We start from the raw sequence: 21,955 nt of genomic DNA on the forward strand, positions 1-21,955 counted from the left end.
GAGCTTATTATCAGTATCATTATGTGCCCCATCTCATCCCAAAAGGGTTTCAGCAAACTGTAAGGGGACCTGACAGCAGAAATAAAAATGACAGACTTGGCCAAAATAGGAACAGGTTTCCAAAACAAACATTGTGGGGGCCTGCATTTGACCCCCAGACTCTCCTGTTCTGCCCTGCACCCAGATAGGCCAAATGCTGGCACCCCTGTACTTTCTCCCCACCTTTGGGGTCCTAAGCAGGCCCACTCAGATAACCTCTAATTAATTCAGACGGGGACCCATCTCAGGGTCCACCCTGCACCTGGAGCCCCACCCAAAGTCCCTTGGAGGTGAGGATTGGGTGGCACCCTGGACTTGAGCGCCACCCTGGCAGTGGAGGGTGCTGTCACTCCAGTTTTCAATCTCCAGGAAACGTCCTGTGGTTGAGGCGGGTCGAGGTGGGGGCTTTGGGCTGAGGAGGAGTTGCTCTGTGACCTCACCCCCTCCTGACTTTGGGCAGGAGCTGATGTCACCCACTCCCATGGAGCCTTTTGTGGCACAGCAGGGGGGCCCTGCCCTCCAGGCCACTTCTGTCCAGAGGGCACAGGGGTGCCCCTGCCCTGCCCTGTGGGCACCTTCTCAGATCGGTGAGTGCCACTGCCCCAGGCCCAAGGGGCAGTCTTCCTGGTCTTCCTTCCCACAGTGACCATCTATCTGTCTCACCAATGATGTCCCTCCGCCATGGAGGAACATGGACCTCAGAGAGCAGGACTTCTGCCTGGCCTCCAAGGGCAGGAACCCCCTGAGCAGCAGCGGAGGGAGAGGGGAGCACGATGGTCAGAATCAGGGCAGACAGTGCTGGCTGCTGGTCGCTTGAGAACGTGTCAGGCCTGAGGAGCAAACCAGGAAGAATCCTGTGTGTCTGCCTGCACCTCATTTGAGAGTAGAGCCCCATCTCCCACCTTTAGGAACTGTCCAACCCCCAAGCAAGGGCACCGCAGAATGAGGCAGCTGAGGAACCCGTGGCTGAAAGGCTGCTGGACATTCTGACTGCAGCTGCCAGACCAGGGGTCTGCGGGCCTGGACAGCCTGACTCTGAACTGGGGATTAAGATGACAAGGAAACTAACCAGGAGCCTATCTTAGGAGAGAGAGACCCAGCACACCCAGACGCCACCTTGGACCTCGCATGGGAGCGGGAGGAAGCCCAGGGAGCCTCAACGAGGAGAAATGAGAAGGCAGCCCCAGAAGGGCGGGTCTCTCACGGGGACATAGCCTCTCTACCCTAAGGGCCTCCTTTCCCACTGACCCGCACTCGCTCTCTGTGTCCCAGGATGCTTCTCTCCACGGCCTCAGAGTGCCTGCCCTGCCCCTCTGGCCATTTCTGTGGTGTGTCTGGCCTTGCTGCCCCCTCTGCACCCTGCTCCCCTGGCTACTTCTGTCTGGTGGCAGTCTCTTCCCCAACCCCAACAGGTAAGGCCTCTCAGGACAGGAGTGGGCCCTGCATTGGCCAGAGGCCGGAGGTAGACGGGCACTTGGATGATGGGAAGTGACTGAGTATGGGGTGGTCTCAGGACAGAGGGGAAGCACGTGGGCAAGGGGGCCTAGAGGTGACCCTTAGCCAGAGTGTTTAGTGGTCTGACCGCTATTCCTGGACCCATTGGCCCCCATCCTCGGGCCTCCACATGGCTGCTCACAGCGTGACCCCCTGCCCTCCTGCCCTGCAGTTATCGGGCTCTTGTCACACCAGCAGCTCCCACCCCGTCCATCCTGAATCAGAGCTGCACTGGCTTCAAGATGGGACATCACAGACTGCCAGGGAGGTGGGCAGGGAGGCCCGGGGGTCTTCCAGAGACCAGTCAGCAGGTACCAGAATGGTGCCCAGTGGGCCGGCCAGAAGTGAGCTGAGTGTGAACCTCGTCTCCCTTGGGGGCAGGGACAACAGCTTGTGGGGAGGCGGGGTGCAAGAAGAGGCTCACAGGGCAGAGCCTCTGTGCGCCCAGCAAGGCACAGGTGGGGCGAGAGGGCCGTCCAGGATGTCTGGCTCCCTCTAGTGGCTGCTGACCTTTCCCCAGAGGGTGCTCGCATTTCCTGGGGAACATCTGATGAGGGGCACACAGTGCTGAGCTCTGGTGAGGGCGTTGAACCTGGGCCAGGGCCCTTAAAATCCCTCTTCTTGAGCACTTTCATTTGTCCAGCAAACATCAGGCAAAAGTCTAGCTCCAGCACTGCAGGTTAAGTTCTGGGGAGTCAGGAGGGAAGCAAGGGAGCAGGAGTCACGTCCCCAGCGAGGGACTGGGTGTATGCAGGGGGCAGAGGGGGCTGCTCAGCCAGGGCCATCCACCAAAAACAGAACCGACTATCCTGGCTTACTACAACCACATGTGAAAGCAGCGCTCTCTGAACATGTTTTATTAAAAAAATAAATGATCACAGAGCGTGCCCTTGAGAGAGCGCCAGGGGACTGTCAGACACCAGCTGAGTCTGGGCACAGAGAGTCACTGGGCATAACGTCACCCCAGTAAAGTAAATGTGGGTGCTTATTCCTGCCCAGCTGCCAAAGAGGGCTTCTGGGAGGCTCAGACAATACAACGTGGTTTTGATCTGGAAGGTGCTATACAACCATTAGTTACCAGAATTCTTTCTAAAACACTTGAACCTCTGACCCAGACCCAAGCCCGCATTTGGTCCCAGTAGTGCCACACCAGTCGGCCCAGGCTGCTCACACTCCCCTGTGATGGGGCCTGAACCCCTCACTCAGCTTCCTTCCTCTCCTCAGGCCACTCAGAGAAGGGGGGCCCCTGTCCCCGAGGCCACTTCTGCCCCAGGGGGACCAGCCTCTCCCAGCCTTGCCCTGCTGGCTCCTACAGCAACCTGACTGGCCAAGCCTCCTGCTTCCCCTGCCCCGCCGGCTACTACTGCCCTGAGAGTGTCAGCACCTACCACGAGCACCCCTGCCCTGCCGGCTTCTTTTGCCCCAGAGGTGAGTGCCTGCATTCAGCTCCCAGGGGCCAGGCTGGACAGTGGGGCTGATACAGGTGCCCTAGGCTCGGCCGGGGGCTATGTACTCGCCACTCTGCCAACTGTGCCAACCGAGGAGCACACGTACATCCTCTGCTGCCGAGGCTTTCCCAGCCCCGTCCCACAGGCCCAGGGGAGGACCAGCCCTCACAGGGGCAGAGCCCAAAGCAGCTGGCTTTGAGCAGTGAAGTTCATCCAAGTCCTTGGCTTTTATCTTTAAAATTCCTGAGAGTTTTACTTTCTACTCCATACCACATCCACGCTGGCTAAAAATTAAAGAGTTAAAATTGCTTGACCACTACATTACAAATTTTGGGCCCATGACTTTTGGTAAAGTTGACCACCAGGAAGATGAGTCCTGCATATTCTGTGGCTTTGTGGACCCAGGCCCAGAGCCAAACAGGCCGGGAAATCCGGTGAAAGCAATTGGTGAGGTGTCACTCCAGAGGCTGAGGTCAGGAGTTTGCCAGGACAGGTCCTGCAAGAGGGTATGGGAGCAGCGAGCTGCACGGCCTCCAGCCTCAACTCCGGGCCCAGCTGGACTCCAGCAGGCTGGGCTCCCTCCTCTGAACTTTGCTTCTCAGGCACCAAGTACGCCACCCAGTTCCCCTGCCCTCGGGGCTACTACAATCCAGACCCACTGACGCAGAGCCTGGACAGCTGTCTGCCCTGCCCGCCAGGCCACTACTGCGGCCAGGAGAACCTGACCCAGGCCTCCGGGCCCTGTGATGCAGGTGCGTGTCCCTATTCTTGCGCTTCCCACTTATATCCCCAGACCTGGGGTGACGCAGACTATCTCCTGGAGCAGCTACCGGAAGGGGTGGGCCAGCAGCCAGGGTGAGTCCAGCCTCTGAACCCCCGGGATCACTCCCAGCACTCCTGCCCCACCGCCTACCCCGCCCTGCTCATTCCCACCCCAGGCTGGTTCTGCGTGTCAACAGCATGGACCGCTCGTCCCTTCGACCTGGACAACTACACCAGCACCAATTGCCTGTGCCCGGCCGCGGCCACAGCGGGGAAGTGCCCGGCAGGCTCCTTCTGCCCCGAGGGCAGCCCGGAGCCCAGACCCTGCCTGCCGGGCTCTTTCTGCGCCACCTCCGGTAAGGACTTGAGAGCCCTCTCTGGCCGTGACGCTGAGACCCAGGCCCAGCAGTGGTGAGAGCCGGGTGAACCCTGACCCGCTCTCACCTGCTGCATGGCTGTGGGCGTGCGACCCCCGTGTTCCCTGTACCATGAGGACTGGCGTCAGCATGCTCCCTGGCCGGGCTGTGCTATGCAAATAGGCCCTGTGGCCATCGCGGTGGAGTAAGCACAGGTGGGTCACCACAGAACAGCAGGTCTCTCTGGGGGGCGCTCAGCAGCCTCTTACCCATCCCCTCTCACCACTCCCACGTCTAAGTGACCACCCTTCCCAAGCACCTATCGTGGACAGACGCTGGTGGTCACCAGGTACCCAGACATGACCCAGGCTCTCCCCGCCCCTGAGATGCTTAGGCTCCTTCTGACTGTGGCACGCAGTAAGGTCGAGACCCCAGCCCAAGCCAGCTGACCGTGCTCTGAGCTGAGCTCTGCCACTCTGACGAAGCCCTCAGGCCCTCCGTGAGATGACAGCAGTGCCGACATCCCACGGCTGGGTGGAGGAGACCACGGTGCCTGACGCAGTGCAAGGACCAGCCTGCCCACCAGGACCACCCTCTTCTCATAATGAGTCCACTCACCCCCAGCCTGGCTCCCCTCTCACCCTTAGGCCTCTCCACACCCAGTGGGCCCTGCCAGGCTGGCTACTTCTGTGCAGAAGGAGCAGTGTCCCCAGCTCCACGGGACGGGCTGACAGGGGCCCCCTGCCCCCCAGGAACCTTCTGTCGTGAGTGTCTCCTTGGGCCCCACTCTCAGCCCCACTCACTGTCCCGTCCTGGGGCTGCTGACACCCTTTTCCTCAGTGTGTGTCTGGACCCTGGGGCTGTTGGAAGGAAGCCAGAGAGAAAAGAGTTGCCCGAGGTGGTCCAGCCAGAGGCTGAGAAGGGTGGCAGAGGCGCGGTTAAAACACACTCAGGATGCTTCCTGTGGTTTGGGTTGTATGGTGTGGACAGCTGAGAGCCAATGGCAGTGGCCTTGTCATATGGGGAGCCTCCTTAGCTCCCAGTGGTCTGAACCCTAATGATGCTCCTCCAGCTACAGGTGGAGGGTCTGGGGTCTCTCCATATGTTGCAGAGGGACCAGAGAGCCAGGCCTCAGAGAGGCCGGGCAGAGGTGGGTCTTACAGGTGACGCCACACTGGGCCCGCCCCCTCTCTGAGACTGAGTCCCCGCCTGCTGCTGCGAGGAGCCACTCCCCATCCCTGAGGCCTCCTCTCAGCCAGGCCACGCTGCCTCCCTGTGCCTGCAGCTGCAGCATCACCCAGGCCTGTGCAGTGTCCTGCTGGTAGCTTCTCCAGCCTCCCAGAGCAGACAGTGCCCTCTGCGTGCCAGGCCTGCCCGCGCGGCTTCTACTGCAAGGAGCCTGGTCTCCAGGCCCCCTGTGGGCAGTGCCCAGCAGGTGAGAGGCAGCAAAGACCTGGGGGTGCGGACAAACGGGACAAGGCCAGGGGCAGTGCTGGAGGTCCTGGGCTCTATAGCATGGCCTCAGAAGGCCCTCATGGCAGAGGCCCCAGCAGGACTAACCGTCTTGGGGAGGCGAGCACCCCCCTGAGCGTGCCTCACTTCTGGCCAGGTTATTACTGCGACTCCAGTGCTGGGCCCGTCCAGGACTTCAGCCTGTACCCTTGTCCTCAAGGCTATTACTGCCCCCTGGGCACAGCCGTGGCCACACACCACAGCTGCCCAGTGGGCACTTACGGCCCTCGGAAGGGGCTGAGGAGCATCACTGAGTGCCTGCTGTGCCCCGCTGGGAAGTTCTGTGCGCTGGCAGGGCTCGCAGCGCCCACAGGTGTGTCTGGGGCAGAAAAGGCCTTAGGCGGTGGGTGGGGGCTCCTCTGGAGGGTCTTTAGCGTCTCTGCACCCCCATTAACTGGTTTGGGTGGGGGAAAGAAGGAGGATGTTACTTTCTTGGGGTGTTTGGGCGGCTCTGGTATGAAATGGCTGGAAATGGTTTGATCTGTAAGGAAAATCCAGGCTTGGCAGTTGACAGTCTTAGAGGAGGACAAACCCCAAACTGGCCCAGACCCCACACCCGCTCTGACCCTGGAGCTTGGTACTGACTGAACCTGGAGGAGGGCATCCCATGGCCCGGGGCTGCTCGAGCTGGCTTCGGGCCAGGACCCGTGCAGTCTGTCGTGAGGGACAGGGGTGCAGGGAAGCGTGAGCACCTGGTGCCTCGTGCTGTACTCTCCGGTGAGGGACACGGCGGGGTGGCTGACAAGATGTCCTCTCTCCTAGGAGACTGTGCTGCAGGGCACTGGTGCAAGGGAGGAGCCACCAGCAAGGACCCCGCTGATGGGGCACGAGGCCTCCTCTGCCCTGCTGGGCACTACTGCCTCGAGGGTACCTCATCACCTCTGGGGCCCCTCCAGTCATGGCAGGGTAGAATAGGGTCGACTTCCTTCCAGCCCTCTGCTGGTTGAAGACAGGTCTCCAGGGCTTTGAGCCTTTCTCCCAGCACAGACCACAGTGGCCCAAAGTGACAGGCAGTGCTGAGCCCTGCAGGACCCTTCCTTCCCCCAGCACCCCTCCTCCTGGGACGCCCTCCCCGCACTGCTCAGCAGGCCTCACCCTTCCCTCCCCCAGCACCCCCTCCTCCTGGGACGCCCTCCCCGCACTGCTCAGCAGTCCTCACCCTTCCCTCCCCCAGCCTGGACTTCGGGGACCTCACCTGAGCAACTGGCCTTCCTCCCTTGCCCCTCAGGCCTTGGTCCCTCCACACTAAGGATGCTTTTCAGGCCTGCTCACTCCTCCCCCACCTTGGGCCTCCCTTGCAGGATTGCAAGCGTCTTTCATTGATTCGGTGAAGTTGACCCAAGGACTCCAAAGCTGACCCGCTCCCTGCCCTCTGGAAGCCAAGAGGGGAAAGCATTTCCACCCTGGTCTGCTGGGAGGGAGAGATCCAGGGGATGGGAGCCCAGCACAGTGCAGGGTCTCCCCCGGACCACTGGGAGCCAACAAGACTGCCTGGCCTCTTTCCCTCCATTCCTCTGACTTCTGCAGGAGCTTCAGTCCCAGCCCGATGCCCACCTGGTACCTGGTCTGAGGAAGGGAACCAAACCCCAGAAGGATGTCAAGATTGCTATGGAGGACGACTCTGCTCTGGCAGCCACCCATCAATCTGGCCAGCACCCGGCCACCCAGGGTGAGCAAACAGTTTGTCTCCTCTAAGAGACAGGGAACAGTGTCCACAGAGTAAGGAGTTGGCTCTACCCCAGGGTCTGGACCTGGGCAGAGAGCACAGGGAAGGAGGAGCCATTCCTATTGGCCTGCAAGGCCTATAGGCCACTTGCAGACATGCAAAGTCAGGCCACACTGGGTGCAGCATGCTGGAACCTGGCTGCTTTGCAGATAAGGTCTGGAAGGACATCAGTGTCCAGACTTGTGGCAGTACTTCTCATCTCTGCCACCTCCCATCCCACCCTGAGCAGGGCCAAGCTGACGATCCTGGGGTCCAGCTTGGAGGGTGGGAGGCCACGAAGCGGGAGGAGTCAGGAGTGAGCAGGCTAGGAAGGGTCTCAGGCCCATGCTTGAAGCCCGTCCACTGCACTTGGCTGCGTGTTCCTCAGTGACTCTCCTCAGCTGAGGCCCTTTTGCTTGGCCCACATTTTTCCAGCATTTCCTGCACTGAGGGAACTGTCTCTGCCACCACCATGGAAGGGGTCTCTGGGAGATCCTGCCCCCCAGGGCCCTTCAGCCCTCTGGGCATGGCTGAGCCCACTCCATGTCCTCCTGGCTCCTACACCTCCAGTACCCGCACAACGAAATGTCACATCTGTCCCAGTAGCCGCTACTGTGTTCCAGGGCTGAGGCCACAGCTGTGTCCAAGAGGTTAGTGTCCTGCCAGCAGCCTGGCTCACTGAGCAAAGGAGCCAAAGCAAAAAGGGGGAAGTGGGGGCAGTCACCTGCAAAGCAGTTATCTCCCCCGCTTCCCTTAAAGGCCCTGGCTGTATATTTTGATAACAAGGTGGCAACCCCTCCATTTAAGGAGCTTTACCTTTCCTGGGCAGAAGCCCTCACTGCGCAGAAGCCAGGCCTCCATGCCGGGCCCCCAGAGCTCAGAGTCTTCCCTTCTCCAGCCTCCTTCCAGCTTCCTCCTCAGGCCCTAGTCTCAGCCTTGCTCCCTTCACAGGTTTCTACTGCCCTGAAGGGACAGGGCTCAACTGGCAGCCCTGCCCCCCGGGCACCTACAGCCCAGTGCCCGGACTGGGCAGCCTGCCGGGATGTCGAGTCTGTGACGGAGGCAGGTTCTGCCCCAGGGCCAGTGCCACGGAGGCGGGCGGACAGTGCTGGGAGGGCTTCTTCTGCTCCAGAGGGTCCACCCGGCCCAACCCGGAGGCTGGCACTGAAGGTACTGGACCCTCCCCACTGAACCCTGAGCCCCTACCCCATTTCCTGAGCCCCCAAACTGGGAAGCAGAGGCCAGATTCAGGGGCTCTCCACCCACTCACTGGTCAACCCACAGAGACTAATGAGTCTGTTCTCTCTGAGAAGCCTGGAGTAACTCTCCTGGGCCACCCATGTTCCTTCATGGTGGGCAGAACACCGTGGCCCAGCAAGTGACAGTGCTCTGGCATTTGTCTCCTCCACCCACTGTCCACCCCCGGGCGGGACACCCAAAGGATCCCTATATCCCACGTGGGCCAGGCTGAGGGCAACACCAGGCAGCCTGAGGAAGCTCGCCTTAGGGGTCGTGGTGAAGTGATCAGGGGCCTAGTACATACTCATTCTGGGGTGAGGCGAGGGATAGGCCATCAAATCAGAGTATGTGGCGTGGGGACCAGCAAGATACGGTCAATTTGCTAATTTTCCCAAGTGCATGTGTAGTTGAGGGATCATTCTGGTGGTTTTAATCTTCTGGGGTCAAGTCCCCTTTGAAATCCGGAGACTGAAGGACGAAATTCCATGGTCCAGTCCAACCCCTGTCTTTGGCAGAAGGGAAAACTGAGGCTCAGTAAGAGGGTCTGCTTTACCTAAGGGCACACAGTCAGTAGCCAAGTTGGACGCCCAGCCCACTGACCCTGGTCCAGCTTCCTGCCACTCTGCAGCTGCCCTTGGGCCCTAAGGGTGCCACCAGCCTCAGGGAGGCCTGAGCACTGGTGAGGACACCGATGTACAGCTCATCCCCTAGCTTCTGACCCACCAATGGCCTGGTCTGCTCAGCCACAGCCCAGAACCCCTGATTCCCATGCTCGGTCACCAAGCGGCCCTGGTGGCAGGCCTCTTGGAGCAGGGCCCATGCAGCGTGAGGGAGAGAAGGAACGAAGACACAGCTGGGTGGCTCCAGAAACCAGAACAATGTGAAAACACAAGCCAGAGCAGGCAGGTCTGCAAAGCCCTCTGCAGCAGGAGCCAAAACGGATAGTCGTCCAGCCGAGCCCCTGACTCGGTCTCAGACACTGTCCATCCCTAGACCCCAGGGCTTGAGCCTTCTAAGAAGGCCCTGCCTCCCTCAGGCGTCCCTTCCCGACCCCACTGCCCTATGTCAAGAAGAGCGTCGCCTGACCTCTTGCCAATGGTAACAGCCACATGGGCTGTGGGGGAGGGCAGGTGCAGAGGGTGTGGCCTACAGGAGGGACCCCTCCCAGGTGGGCCTTGAGAATCAGCAGCCCCATTATTCCAGGGCCCACAGCCTGTGCCAGCAATGCAGGGGGAGCTGTCCAGGCATCCACTGCTCACCCTGCACTTCCCGCGGGCCAGGCTGACTTGTCTCTCTGTTCCAGAGGGGGCTGGCCCATGTCCTCAAGGACACTACTGCCCCAGGGGCTCAGCTGTGCCCCAGCCTTGCCCACCTGGCACCTTCGGCTCATGCGCCAAGCTCAGTTCAGAGGTAAGGGGACCCCAGCATGGGGAGGAGGCTGGGTGTGGGGAGGGCCATGTTTGAATCTAGCCAAACAGCACTGCCCCTGAGGTCAAAGGTTGTCATGGAGATTGGAGAACACGGCCACCTGGCCAGCTGCCTCCCTTCCTCCAGGTGCTTACTCAAAAGTCACTTTCCAAGGAGGGCTTTCCCTGGCCCTCCTTAGCACGTATCACAGTCTTGTATCCCGTTTACTTGCTGCCCTTACTGATTTTCTGTATTCTCCACGGAAACAGAGGCCCTCAAAGCTGGGGAGCTATCTGCAGGCTCACTGCTCTGCAGTCAGAGTCCTGCCTGGCACGTGGCAGCCTCCTAGCACGTGTCTGCTGGATGCAAGCATAACTAGGACAAGCTAATTTTGGAAACTCGGAGGGAACAGCAAGCCCCCCGTGGGGACTGCAGGGAGTGCAGCGAGGGAGCTGGGTGAGGGTGGGCCAGAGGAGGCTGGGAGGGAGCAGAGGGCCAGCTCTGCAGCACCTGTGCCCACCATGAGGCATGAGCTGCTGCCTGAGTGAGATGGAAGCCAAAGGATGGTTTGAGCTGAGGAATGACATGGGACATTACTTTCAATATACGTTAATAAATAATTTATAAACAGCCGCTATAGGATGCACAAAATTCTGTTTAAATTGCCAGGTTCCAAAAACAAATTTAATGTCTAGTTCAATTCATGAACTCCTCCAAATTATGGTTTGTACTACCCTTATCAGAGGGCCTCCTGCTGTTAGAAGGATGTTCCCCGGAACTCCTGGCTTGTCAAAGGCCCCAGGAATCCCAGTTCTCTGGAGCATGCAGTCCTCCTTGCCCGAATCGGCAGAAAGTGTTTCCCTGGAAGTGAAGCAGGAGAAGAGATTCCCCTGGTGTTACTAGTCAAACCACAAAAGAGCATGGAAGTAACAAGCAGAAGACAAAGCCAGCAGAATGACACGCTGCTGGAGCAGTCTGGAGGGACAGATCCTGGAGGGCACGCCGGCTGGAGAACGCCAGCAGAGCAGCTGGATGCCTGTCAGGGGCCTTGTAGGTGGAGGGAGGTGGGCTAGGACAAGAAGCTCTGATCTGAGGCCCCTTTCAGTCCTCCTGGTGTGGCCCCACCTTCCCTGTCCCACAGGATTCCTGCTCCCCATGCCCGCCGGGCCACTACTGCAGCTCTGCTGGCCTTGCCAGCCCTTCTGGACTCTGCAGCACAGGTTTCTTCTGCCTCAGTGGGGCGCTCGTCCCCAACGGCTCCCTGGGAGACCAGGCCGGTGGCCCCTGCCCCACAGGTACCCTGGTGGCTGGCCTGCGAGGAGCTGGGGAGGTGGGGAACGAGCAGACTCCAAGGCTGCCACCCAGACAGGGGCCGAGGGCCATCAGGAGGCTGCCAGCAGTCCCCTGGGCCCTCCAGGAACTGAGTTTAGGATGGGGCCGCTCTGAGCACCAAAGAGTAGGACTTCTTGTGGCCCTGACCTGTGGCCCTGCTTTCCTTTCAGGACACTTCTGCCCCCCAGGCACTGCTGTCCCCAGGCCCTGCCCGGCAGGCACCCACAATGGCCTAGCTGCCCGAGGCCACTGTGAGCCTTGTCCAGAGGGGTGAGTGCAGAGAGCCCTTCCACGGCCCCACGTGTCCAGCTGGGCACACGGTTTGCATTCCTGCACAGGAGGTGGCTGGAGCAGATCTCGCTAAGATTCCTTTCTGCCTGAGTATTCTGTGACTTCAAGAAGACACAGAAGAACTTCCATGACTTCTTCTAGCTAGTTTGCTTTACGTCTCTTGATCTCTTCGTTGTGCATCACTGAGTCATTCCTAATTTCAGACCTGGGTCTCTTTTGCTTCAGTTTAAGCCAGTCAGCCTCCCCTTGAATGCCTTGAGCTGGAGCAGAGCTGTGCCCAGCCAAGCGATTGTTCCTGCGGTCTGTGGGGAGGCCAGCCCAGGAAGCCATCTCCACACACCCCAGGCCATTGGGTCACACAGCCCTCTGAGCTCCCCCCTCCTCGTCCTGTCTGTAGTTTCTTCTGCCCGGCAAATACCTCCTCTGTGGTGGGGAACGAGTGTCCAGCCGGCCATTACTGCCCTGCCTCCACCTCCTCTGCTTCTCAGTTCCCGTGCCCCAGGGGCACCTACAAGCCACAGGGAGGCGGTGTCCAGCAGTCAGACTGCATCGTCTGCGAGCCAGGTAAGGGGGCAGGGACACCCCCACCCCAGACACATTAGGCCACATCCTCCCTGGCCAGCGAGGGCAAGACTCAGGCCTGGCTCAGAGGGGAACACTTTTCCTCAGCCCACAGCGCACATTAGATCAGCCCGCGTTTACTGGCTGGGGTGCCAGGCCAGAGGGAGGGGTGAGCCTCAATCCCTCTGCCCCCAGCCCCAGGGATCCTGTCTTCCCCTCCCCCATACAGGCTCCCACTGTCTCTTGCCTGGGCTGGTGGCCGTGTCTGGGCCCTGCCATGCCGGGTTCCACTGCACTCAGGGAGCATCTGTCCCAAATCCCACTGACGGGATCACAGGAGACCTCTGTCCTCTGGGCCACTTCTGTCCCCAGGGTAGCCCCAGGCCCACTCCCTGCCCCCCAGGTGAGTCACCGATTCGTGAGCCCCAGCAATGCAGGGGTCTGCTCTGCACCCTTGAGGAGGAAAAGGAGTGGAGGTCCAGCCTGGAGAAGGACCCAGAGGAAACCCCTGCAGTGGACTTAGAGAGTGACATCCGTCCTGCCCCGATGCAGCAAGGGGCGTGGGTGGAGGGCTGAGGGCGTTTAGAGCTATGACCAGGCCCCCGGGGGAAGCTTGACCAGGGAGGGGTGGAGGGAAGAGGCACAGTGGGAAGGGAGTGATGCCTGGCAGTGGAAATGGGGCATGGGATGCCCCTCACCTGTGTCAGCTGAGCCCGGCTCTGGCTCCCCAGGTAGAAGGTGGGCTCGGGAGACAGGGGGCCTTGCAGTCGCTGGGCCCTGAGCCTGAGCAGGCAGAGCAGGATCATGGCTCTGCCCTCTGAGACGGGCCACTGCGGGGCTTCAGCTGGGAGGCCTCCTGGCGGTGGCCACAATGTGTGGACATACAGGGTCTCTCCTGCCCGTCCCCGGGGCCACATCGCTGGAGGACGGCCAGCCATGCCCGGCTGGCTGGTTCTGCTCCCAGGCTGGCCTGAGCTCCCCGGAGGCCCCGTGTGAAGAAGGCTGGTTCTGCCCCAGGGCTTCTGTCTCCAGGCACGGTCCAGGTGAGGGCAGACCCTCCTCACCTTGTGGGAGGGGTGGGTGCTGTGGGACCTGCAGGGGACCAGCCTGGAAGGGAAACCCAGGCCGTGGGCTCTCCCTCTGCCCTCAGGCTCCCGTGCCTAACAGCAGTGAGACGAGCCTCGTGACCTGGGGCCTGCTGAGGAGGGGCCGCAAGCCTGTGCGTTAGCAAGGCTCCCCGTGCACCCAAAGCTCAGACAGGGAGAGGAGAGAGGCTCAGGATGAGAGGAAGGGAAGAAACGAGAAGCATTGAAACAAAAGCAATCATCAAAGATGGTGAATCCTGTGCTCTGGGGGAAGGAATACAGGTTCCCAAGGGCCAGGACCCTCTTGTGAAGGAGCAGGAAGGGTCTTCACCCCTCATGCGAGACCCTGGGCCTGGCAGAAAAGTGAGAGGTCAGACCCAAGGACAAGGTCCTAGCAGAGCCGGCACAATTCCATCTTCTGTGGCCTCAGTCCTCAACAGGTTGGTTGTAATCAGTTTTGAGATTCTATAAGTAATTATAATAAAGTGTCAGGGACCACTGGGCACTGGGGAAAGGCTGCCCTGAGGGGACTCTCCCTCTGATACTGAGGCTCTCGAGAGGGTCCCCCTACCTCCCTGCCTGGAAGCTCTGGTCTCAGCGTGGAACAGCCCCAACCTTAGAACACAGTTGATCTAGGACAGCAACTCCAAAAAAATTCATTAGAAGTATTTCAGGAAATAAAGTTGGTATATAAAAGCGTAGAAACTGTTCCATTCCCCAGAATATGGACACAAAGTACAGGTTTCTGACGCTGCCCCGTCCCTTCCCAGGGTCCACCTCCTAAATACGCTCCACTGCCACCCAGCTTCTTGTGGCTTCGTCAGCCGCCGGCCCTGGGAAGCCGGGTCCGTGAGCCGAGACAGGCTCCCTCCCGCTGGCCAGTCCAGTGCTCCATGTGATGAAGAGCACAGGGGGCCCCCGGGCTAGCGCACACAGCATTTCCCAAACTTACCTGCCCAAAGAAGCTGTGGTTTGAGGAACATCTCGTAGGATGAGGACCCCTGGGAACACCTTTGGTGACAGATGTTCTGGCCTGGAAGCCCAGGGCTGCCTCGTGTACGCGGTGAGGCTCCCAGCTCCGACCCCAGCCTGTGGAGCACACCGCCCCAACACCCGCTCGGCCCAGTCACTACGGACCTGGCCCCTTCCCATCCAGGCCGTGAGGTTCCCATGCCACCCTCCTACACAGGGCCGGTTGTCAGCTGGAGCTGTCTCCCCTCCCGGTGCCCGCAGGACCAAGGTGTCAGGAACCAGGCCTGGGAGTGTCATGCGTCATGGGCACCACAAATCACACACCCACCCGCTCAGTGCCTACGTGGAGGGAGTAAGAAGTGGTTGTTCTGGGCTCTGGCTGGAAGGACATGGGGAATCTTCCAAGAGGAAATACCTGTCTCCCTCGGCTTTTCTAGGCACGCTCTGCCCTGTTGGGCACTCCTGTCCCCCAGGCAGCCCGGAGCCCCAGCTCTGCCCCCCAGGGCAGTATCAGGATGAACCTGGACAGAGTGTCTGCAAGACGTGCCCCGCTGGAAAGTGAGGACCTGTCGCTGGCCGGGGCCTCCTCTTCTCTCGGCGTGACACTGGCCTTTCCTGCTCTCCCTGCAGCCGGGGCTCAGATATGCTGCAGGGACCAGCGACCACGGCCCCGTCACCCGAGAGAGCCCCTTGTAATAAGCACCCCACTGTCCATACAGGGGCCTTAGGGGGCTGTAGCCTTTGTGCAAAAGTGTCAATGAGACAGGAGGCCATTGTCCACCTTAACGTTCACTTCCTCTGACCTCAGATGGCCCTGTGGGGTTTTGCTTCTGCCCAAATCCTCCAGGTCCCCAGAGCTTCCTTCCTCTGGAGAAGCCTCACTTCTTAGAAAGTCTGAGGATATGGGAGGCGTCGACTCCTTCACTCCTGACCACCGACTGGTTGTGTCCACAGGTTCTGTCCCTTCGGGATCCAGGGACCAGGAGCCAGGACTGTTTGGCCAGTGGACTGTCCTGCTGGCTACTACTGTCCTCTGGGTACCCAGACACCCACCCAGCACCCGTGCCCCAGGGGCACCTTCCGAGAGAGGCCCGGGGCACGCAGCACCAAGGATTGTAGGCCCTGTCCCGCAGGGCAATTCTGCTCAGATTCAGGTGACAAGAGCCATCTCTCTGGGACTTTGCAGGGTCCCTGATTGAACCCCTTGTCCCAGAGATACTTAGCCTGCCTGCAGGTGGACACCCTGGGTTCCCTTGCATCCCGTAAGACCTACAGCCCCACATAGGGAGCACTACTTGAGCCTGGGCCTGGGGATGGGAGGAGGAGGCAAAGGTGACCTGCTCTGATCCCCGAGAGGTCACAGTGGGGAAGGGAAGGATAGGGACAGATGAGAGCATGAATGCCCCCACCCAGGCACACACTGGTCTCCTCAGACAGGTGCTCTGGGTGTCCTGGGGAGGGCATGTTGACCCCCGGGCAGAGGGTGTGTGGAACACAGCACCAGGCTTTGAAGGTGATGCTGGACTTTGGCAGTGGGCTGAGAGCAGGCGGGTGCAGCCTTGTTCAGGAAGCAGGCCTCCGCCCAGAGCAGCTGGGGCAGGACCTCAGGGAGATCCCACCATGACTGAGCCCAAGGCTGAGTGAGTGGACGTAGCAGTAACCGCAGTGGTGAGAGTGTGGTGTGCATTTGTCCATTTTAGTTGTCTACTCCATTTATACGTAAGTCACCTAGAACAAGACACAGCTGGGCAGTAAGCAGACCACTGCCAGATGCTGGGAAGCAGAGGAAGGGAGATGTGAGCTCCCTCACATGGTCCTCAGGCCCCCAGGGGTCCCAAGTGTGTCTCCCCAGAGTAAGGCTGGGGATGTGAGGCGTCGGCCCATCACCTGCAGCCAGGGCGGCAGAGCCCTGCACACCCTCAGTACCACAGCTGGGCCTGTATTTCTAGGATCCTAAGTCAGCACTCTTGCACCCTGGCTCTGCTTGACCCCATTGGATGTGACCAAACAAGCCTTTTAACTCATTTATCCTCGCAACCAGGCTACTATTTTACAGATGAAAAGCCTGAGTTCAGAGAGGTCCTCTGCACAGCTGCATAGGTAGTGAGCAGCAGAGCCAGGAGAGGACACACAATTTGGCTCCAAAGACTTGAGCTCCTTGGCACACTGCAGATCCAAGCTCAGGAGCAGCTCAAGACACTCTTCCAGGTCCCTTTTCTCCTTTTCCTTCTAATCTGAAACCAGGCCCGCTGTGGTGAACTAAGCCTGTCTCCATCCCATCTCCACAGGGGCTGGGAAACGCTTCCCGGACGGGCCATGCTCAGCAGGTTATTACTGTCACCCCTGGCCAGACCTCAGCCACCCCTATATCTTTCCGGTGCCCCCGTGGCTTCTACTGTTCCGAGGGATCTCCCCAGCCAAGGGCCTGTGAGAACGGAACATTTCAGCCCCAGGAAGCAAAGGGCTCCTGTGAGCCCTGCCCCGCAGGATTCTACTGTGACGCCTCTGGCAAAGGTGGGCTCACTGGGGCTGAACTGAAGGCCCCCACAGGGTGCTGGGTGCCTGGCAAGGTGCCAGAAGTGGGAGCACTAGCTCTCCATGAGCCCCTGCAGAAGTGACGCCTCCTCGCCGACCGGGAGGTCCCCTGCCTTGTTAGAGAGAGGGAGGGACAAACCTGAGGTGGCACAGTGCGTCAGCTCAGGGCCACACGAGACCCCTGGGGTCCTTCCCTTTAGTTTTGGCTTTAGAATGTATCTCCGGAATTCTTCTGCCAGAAGCTTGGTTGTCATAGTCAAACAGGTCAGCGCTATGAACCACAGGTAGCCCTTGTGACTAACAGCAGAGCAGAGGGAGGTGGGCCCTGAAATAGGCCAGGTTTGAGGGAAGGGCATGTCAGGGACTTAAACCAGGACAGGGCATTGCATGATGACCCATCAGGACGCCCTGTGTCCAGCCTGGTTCTGGGCACAGTAGGCACAAGGTGCAGGACAGGACAGTCTGAGATCTAGGACCCTAGAATCTAGTTGGCTGTGGCCTGACTCAGTTTCCCCAAGGTACACGCTGCACACGTAAGCTTGCAGATAGCCTTGGCCATCTCTAAACACAGTGGCTGCTGGCTTGGCAGTGGGGTCTGCAGGCCCCTAAGCGGACTGAGGGGTGTGGCCCCCATGTGACCAGTGTGGGCGAGCGAAGTATCCTGCAGGGAGGGAGGCTTATGCTCAGCAGCCGGGCCCTGAGGCTGGAGGTCTCGGGGGCCCACAGAGGTCTCCTGGGCAATGCACCTTCCGAGGCAATGGCAGATCGTCAGCCTTTGAGGGAAGAATAACGCACCTTGACTGTGGGGTTGGGCTAGGGCAGGTTCAGAGCCCGGGGTGTCCTGAGTCTCCGACAGTGGGGCTCCCACCACAAGCTAGAGCTGACCCTGCCATTGCCCCCTAGGACCCGAGCCTGTGCCTCCGGGGCTACTTCTGTCCCCCCGGCTCCCACTCAGCCACTGCCCACCCATGCCCTTGGGGGACATTCGGGCCCAGGCAAGGGGCCACTGCAGAGAGGGACTGTGAGCTGTGCCCAGCAGGTTTGTGGACTCTGGACCCTGGGCCCTCAGGGAGCCTAGGCTGAAAGGCTGGGGAGAGAACGAGGAAAAGCAGAAGGAGGGCAAGGAAACAAGTCATGAGGGAGCATGTGCCCTGGGCCCTGGACCCACATTGTCAGGGCAGCACCTCATGTCCAGCAAATGGGACAAGGAAAGCAAAGTCAGGTCCAGACATGGACCAGGGTCCCATCAACCTCCTAGCAGGCCCATAGCCCCTACTGTCTGGATTTTAGGGCCTCCTCATGCCCTGTTGCTCAGCTCACCCCCCATGCACCTCTAGGGCTCAGGACAAGACCATCTCACACTGTCCTCAGAGACCAGGTGTTGCTGGAGAGAAAGGACTGGCCTGGTCAAGGCAGCTCTATGTCTCTCTAGCCCATTCCTCCCCTCATTCCCCCAGGCATCTGGCTGTCACACCAGCACGTTGTGCTAGTCTGAGAGCCCGGGGAGGGAGGGAAGGGAGGAGAAGTGGGGGAGGGCAGGGAGGGAGGTGAAGGTGGGGCGTAGCCCAAGAGAGGCAGGGCTGGTGCCAGAGCAGGAGGGAAGTGGGAGGGGTGGCTCTGCTGACACTTGGGTCTGCTTCTTCTAGGGATGTTCTGCTCATCAGAAGGGCTGTCCCAGCCATCAGGGCTCTGCCACTCTGCCCACTACTGCACAGGGGGAGCAGTGTCTCCCACCCCCATCAAACACAAGGTACAGATCACTGGGCCGGGCACCCTAGACAGGCGTCTGAGTCTGCCCTGCAGCACCCATGTGTGTACTGGCTCAGGACAAAGCTGCCCAGGGGTTCCTGCTGTGCTCCCGCTGGGGGTGAAGCTCCCTGAGGGCAGGGGTCTCCTCACCTTCGTGTTCCCAAGGCCTGGCACAGGGCCTGGTGATATCTTATTTCAATGATTCTGAGATGTGCATCTTTTTCACATTTAACATCACTAAAGTCAGCAGCATCTTATAATCCATGGCATCTGGCAATCAATGGCAGTGATTTTTTTCTTTTAAATCATTCAGCTTCCAGCAGATGACATCTTGGCTTAGATGACATGCATGTGGCAATAATAGCAGAAAACACATACAGAGCCTTGACTACTGCTGGGCAGCATTCTGTGCTGCATACACATTGATTCAGCAGTCCCCACACAGCCCTGTGGGAGGCCCCGGTGCCACCCCGTTTTAGACGTGAAGAAACTGAGGAGCACGTGTGGTGACGGACTTTCTCAAGGCCACACAGCGAGAAAGCGACCTGTCAGCACATTGGGTGATTATACCCTAGAGCAGTGCAAGGGAGAGTCGGCTGGGTGGATAGACACACGGACCAGTGCTGGACAGACAGATCGACAGATGGGCACTGGTGTGTTAATTGACTGGCTCTGATTCTCATTGTTACTGAGTTGCCGTGCGAACTTGAACATACATGCCCCTTGCCCGCTCTGGGCCCTGGCTTCCCTTTTAGAACAGACACTGCCCCTTCTTCTGGAAGTCACCGGTTCTACATCAATGCCACAGAGAAGAGACTAGGCCTGGAGACGAGGAAGGGAGGGGCGGGAGGCCATGAGTCAGCGCTCTGATTTAGAAAGTAGGAACCCCTGCCAAGCCTTCTCCTAGCTCATCCTCCTCAGGTCTCAGCTGGCACAGCTAAAAGCACATGTGAATGGGGTGGTTCTGCATGGGACGTCCTTGTGTGCAGTGCAGCCTCATTCAGGACAGTCCTGGTCCCTAGCTTCTCCCCAGCAGCGGCGTTGGTAGCCTGGGACCACAGCTCTGATTTGAAGTCCTTTTTTCCTTCTTTCTGGCTACACAGGTGGAGGTCCCAGGACTTTCTGGAAATGACATCTGTCCCCCTGGCTTCTTCTGCCCCAGGGGAACAGGCTCCCCAATGCCATGCCTGCCTGGGTTTTACTCCTCTGCCCCTGGCCTGGCCAGCGAGGACCAGTGCCAGCCGTGCCCCCGGGGGCACTACTGCAGCCGTCCTGGGCCGTCCCACTTCCTGGAGGCACAGCCCTGCCATGCAGGGTGAGGGGCCCTGGCCCGGCACTCCTGGGGAGCAGTGGCCTGAGAAGGGAGGACGGTCCCTAGCTCAGGCCTGCCAGGCCCCACAAGTAGCAAACTAATCCTAAATCCCCATAGGCTCTCCCTAGCCCCTCCGAGGAGCCCAGCCCAGGGTGACTCTCTCCCCCAGGCAGGTGGGCCTCCGATGAGCCATCCCTTAGATGCAGAGCCTAACCAAACACATCCTCCCGAGCCCTCTCAGCACTGGCCTTCTGAGGTCCAAGGAGCTCTGGGTGTCCCACTTGGCCCCTGGGCAGCCTCCACACCCTCTGTGGCCCCGACCAGGCCTTGGCCTTTATCCCATTGGCCAATATCCTCTGCCAACAGGTGTCTGAGATTCCTGACAGGTGCATTTTCCTCTCATGGTCAAAAGGACTAGGGACGACTGGCCATGGCCACCAGGAAGTTTGGCCAGGTCCTGTGCGAAGGAAGACTTGCCCCATGCGCTCAGGGGCCCTGAAGACAGAGAAAGTTTGGAGAGGGGCCCGTTCCTGTTCTGGGAAATGTCAGGCCCTTCCCACAACTGATTCCCTGAGCCCCTACTACTTAGTTTCCTATCAAGGGGACAGAGCATGTGTTAGCCCGGAGGACCAGAGGACTACTTTTCCCCCAGGGATCGTCCGTGGCTGTGGCCACACTGGCCTTACCCTCAGCACAACTCTGACGACCACGGTCCCAAAGGCTACCCTTTCTCTTGCCTTCTTCTCCCTGGCCAGGACCCCATGGTCGTGCTAGAGGAGGTTCAGCCACAGTTCTCCATTTCCTCAGGTACATCTGCCTGACAGGCAGTGCTGTCCCCTCACCCTCCGATGGAACCCATGGATACAGATGTCCCCCTGGCTTCCGCTGTCCCCCAGGGGCCCACAGCGAGCTGCCCTGTGAGCCTGGCACCTTCAGCCCCTTGCCTGGGGCTGACACCTGCCTGCCCTGCCCAGGGGGCACCTACTGCCAAAAGGCTGCCACCGTAGAACCCACCACCTGCCCCAAAGGTAATGAATGCCCTCAGACTGGCTTCTGCCCTGGCTCTCTGGGGCAGAGAGACATTGGGCATGACCACAGTGGACAGTGCAACTCAGGGGTCAATGTAAATGGGACCACTCCCAGCTCCTTGGCTCTGTCTCAGAACTCCATGCTTGATGGTGAGATCTTGGCCCTCTCTGGCAGCCAGCAGCTGCCTATAAAGGGGGCTGATCATGCTGCATGGGGAGGACACGAGGTGAAGGTTGTCAGGGACCCACACTCCCCAGGTGCCAGCACCTGCCAGCACTCTCCTTCACACGGCCTGTGACTGGGCAGCACCTGGCTGGTCCTCAGCCTGCGGCTGTCCAGTGGGTGAAGGAAGGGGATGCCAGATGATGGCTGAGCAGCCTTGCACGTCCACACCTTCCTGCTCACCGCAGGTTCGCGGTGGGTGCCCAGGAGGTGAGCAGACACGAATTGTGGAGGGAAGAGCACAGGCCCGGGAGGCAGGACCTTTGGTCAGTCCTGCCCTGATCCTAAGATGCTGCTGCCCTTGGGCAGCCACCACCTGTCTACACAGCGAGGACAGAGGGCCTGCGAGAACCCCCCGGGGGCTGACTCCCTCTCAGGAAACACCCCAGACACTGCAGCGTGTCTGGTATGAGACTGTCAGCACCTGGTGGCCAGGCTGCCTGTCAGGTGCTCCTGGGGTGGCCACTTCTCCAGAAGAAACCCTGGAGGTTACAGGGGAGCACGTGACCTCACTGTCTCCAGGACAAGCAATGCCCTTTCCCTCAGCACTACAGAGCCACACACACCTCTCACTTACCGATCCCTGAATAACGACCCCGGAGACCTCAGTGCTGAGGTCCCTGGTGCATGCGCGCACAGGTACACACACATCCATGCACACACACTCGCACATGTGCACACACAGGCACACCTTAGCTGCACGGACAGACCTCCATCAGAGCCCCCACCCCACTGGCCTGAATTCTACACCCTCTTCCCAACACCTGGCCCAGCGTCCCCTCCCACGCCCCCTGGTATGCTCTCTGCACCCCTTGGGGCTGCCCTCACTTCTCTGCCATAAATGATGGGAGGTTGTGGGGCATAGGGAACAGCTGTGGGGCCCGGACACTCAGTGCTCACTCACT

General features: G+C 59.8%; 1 protein-coding gene and 1 long non-coding RNA gene across 3 annotated transcripts; both read left to right on the forward strand.

Moving 5' to 3' along the window:
* The first annotated feature begins 413 nt into the window (after positions 1–413).
* Positions 414–11,789, forward strand: LOC103544614 (platelet endothelial aggregation receptor 1-like). 2 transcript variants are annotated; one of them, XM_070580905.1, is made up of 13 exons: positions 414–1,451; positions 2,758–2,961; positions 3,584–3,733; positions 3,920–4,099; positions 4,747–4,863; positions 5,385–5,534; positions 5,772–5,924; positions 6,374–6,478; positions 7,139–7,280; positions 8,268–8,486; positions 9,859–9,965; positions 11,104–11,257; positions 11,465–11,789. In XM_070580905.1, exons 1-10 carry the CDS (start codon positions 1,313–1,315, stop codon positions 8,281–8,283), a joined length of 1,356 nt encoding a protein of 451 aa, XP_070437006.1. In that variant the 5' UTR covers positions 414–1,312; the 3' UTR covers positions 8,284–8,486; positions 9,859–9,965; positions 11,104–11,257; positions 11,465–11,789. The 2 variants fall into 2 exon arrangements, with proteins under 2 accessions (XP_070437006.1, XP_070437007.1); XM_070580906.1 differs by lacking the exons at positions 414–1,451; positions 2,758–2,961; positions 3,584–3,733; ... (3 more) ...; positions 5,772–5,924; positions 6,374–6,478 and adding an exon at positions 7,752–7,966 and having other exon boundaries at positions 6,785–7,280; positions 11,104–11,789.
* Positions 11,790–16,913: 5,124 nt separating this feature from the next.
* Positions 16,914–19,796, forward strand: LOC139076721 (uncharacterized). Its single transcript, XR_011528611.1, has 3 exons — positions 16,914–17,777; positions 18,385–18,488; positions 19,591–19,796. It is a non-coding gene; the product is annotated as an uncharacterized lncRNA (long non-coding RNA).
* Positions 19,797–21,955: the final 2,159 nt, after the last annotated feature.

This window comes from Equus przewalskii, chromosome 17 (genome assembly GCF_037783145.1).
Source record: "Equus przewalskii isolate Varuska chromosome 17, EquPr2, whole genome shotgun sequence".
NCBI lineage: Eukaryota > Metazoa > Chordata > Mammalia > Perissodactyla > Equidae > Equus > Equus przewalskii.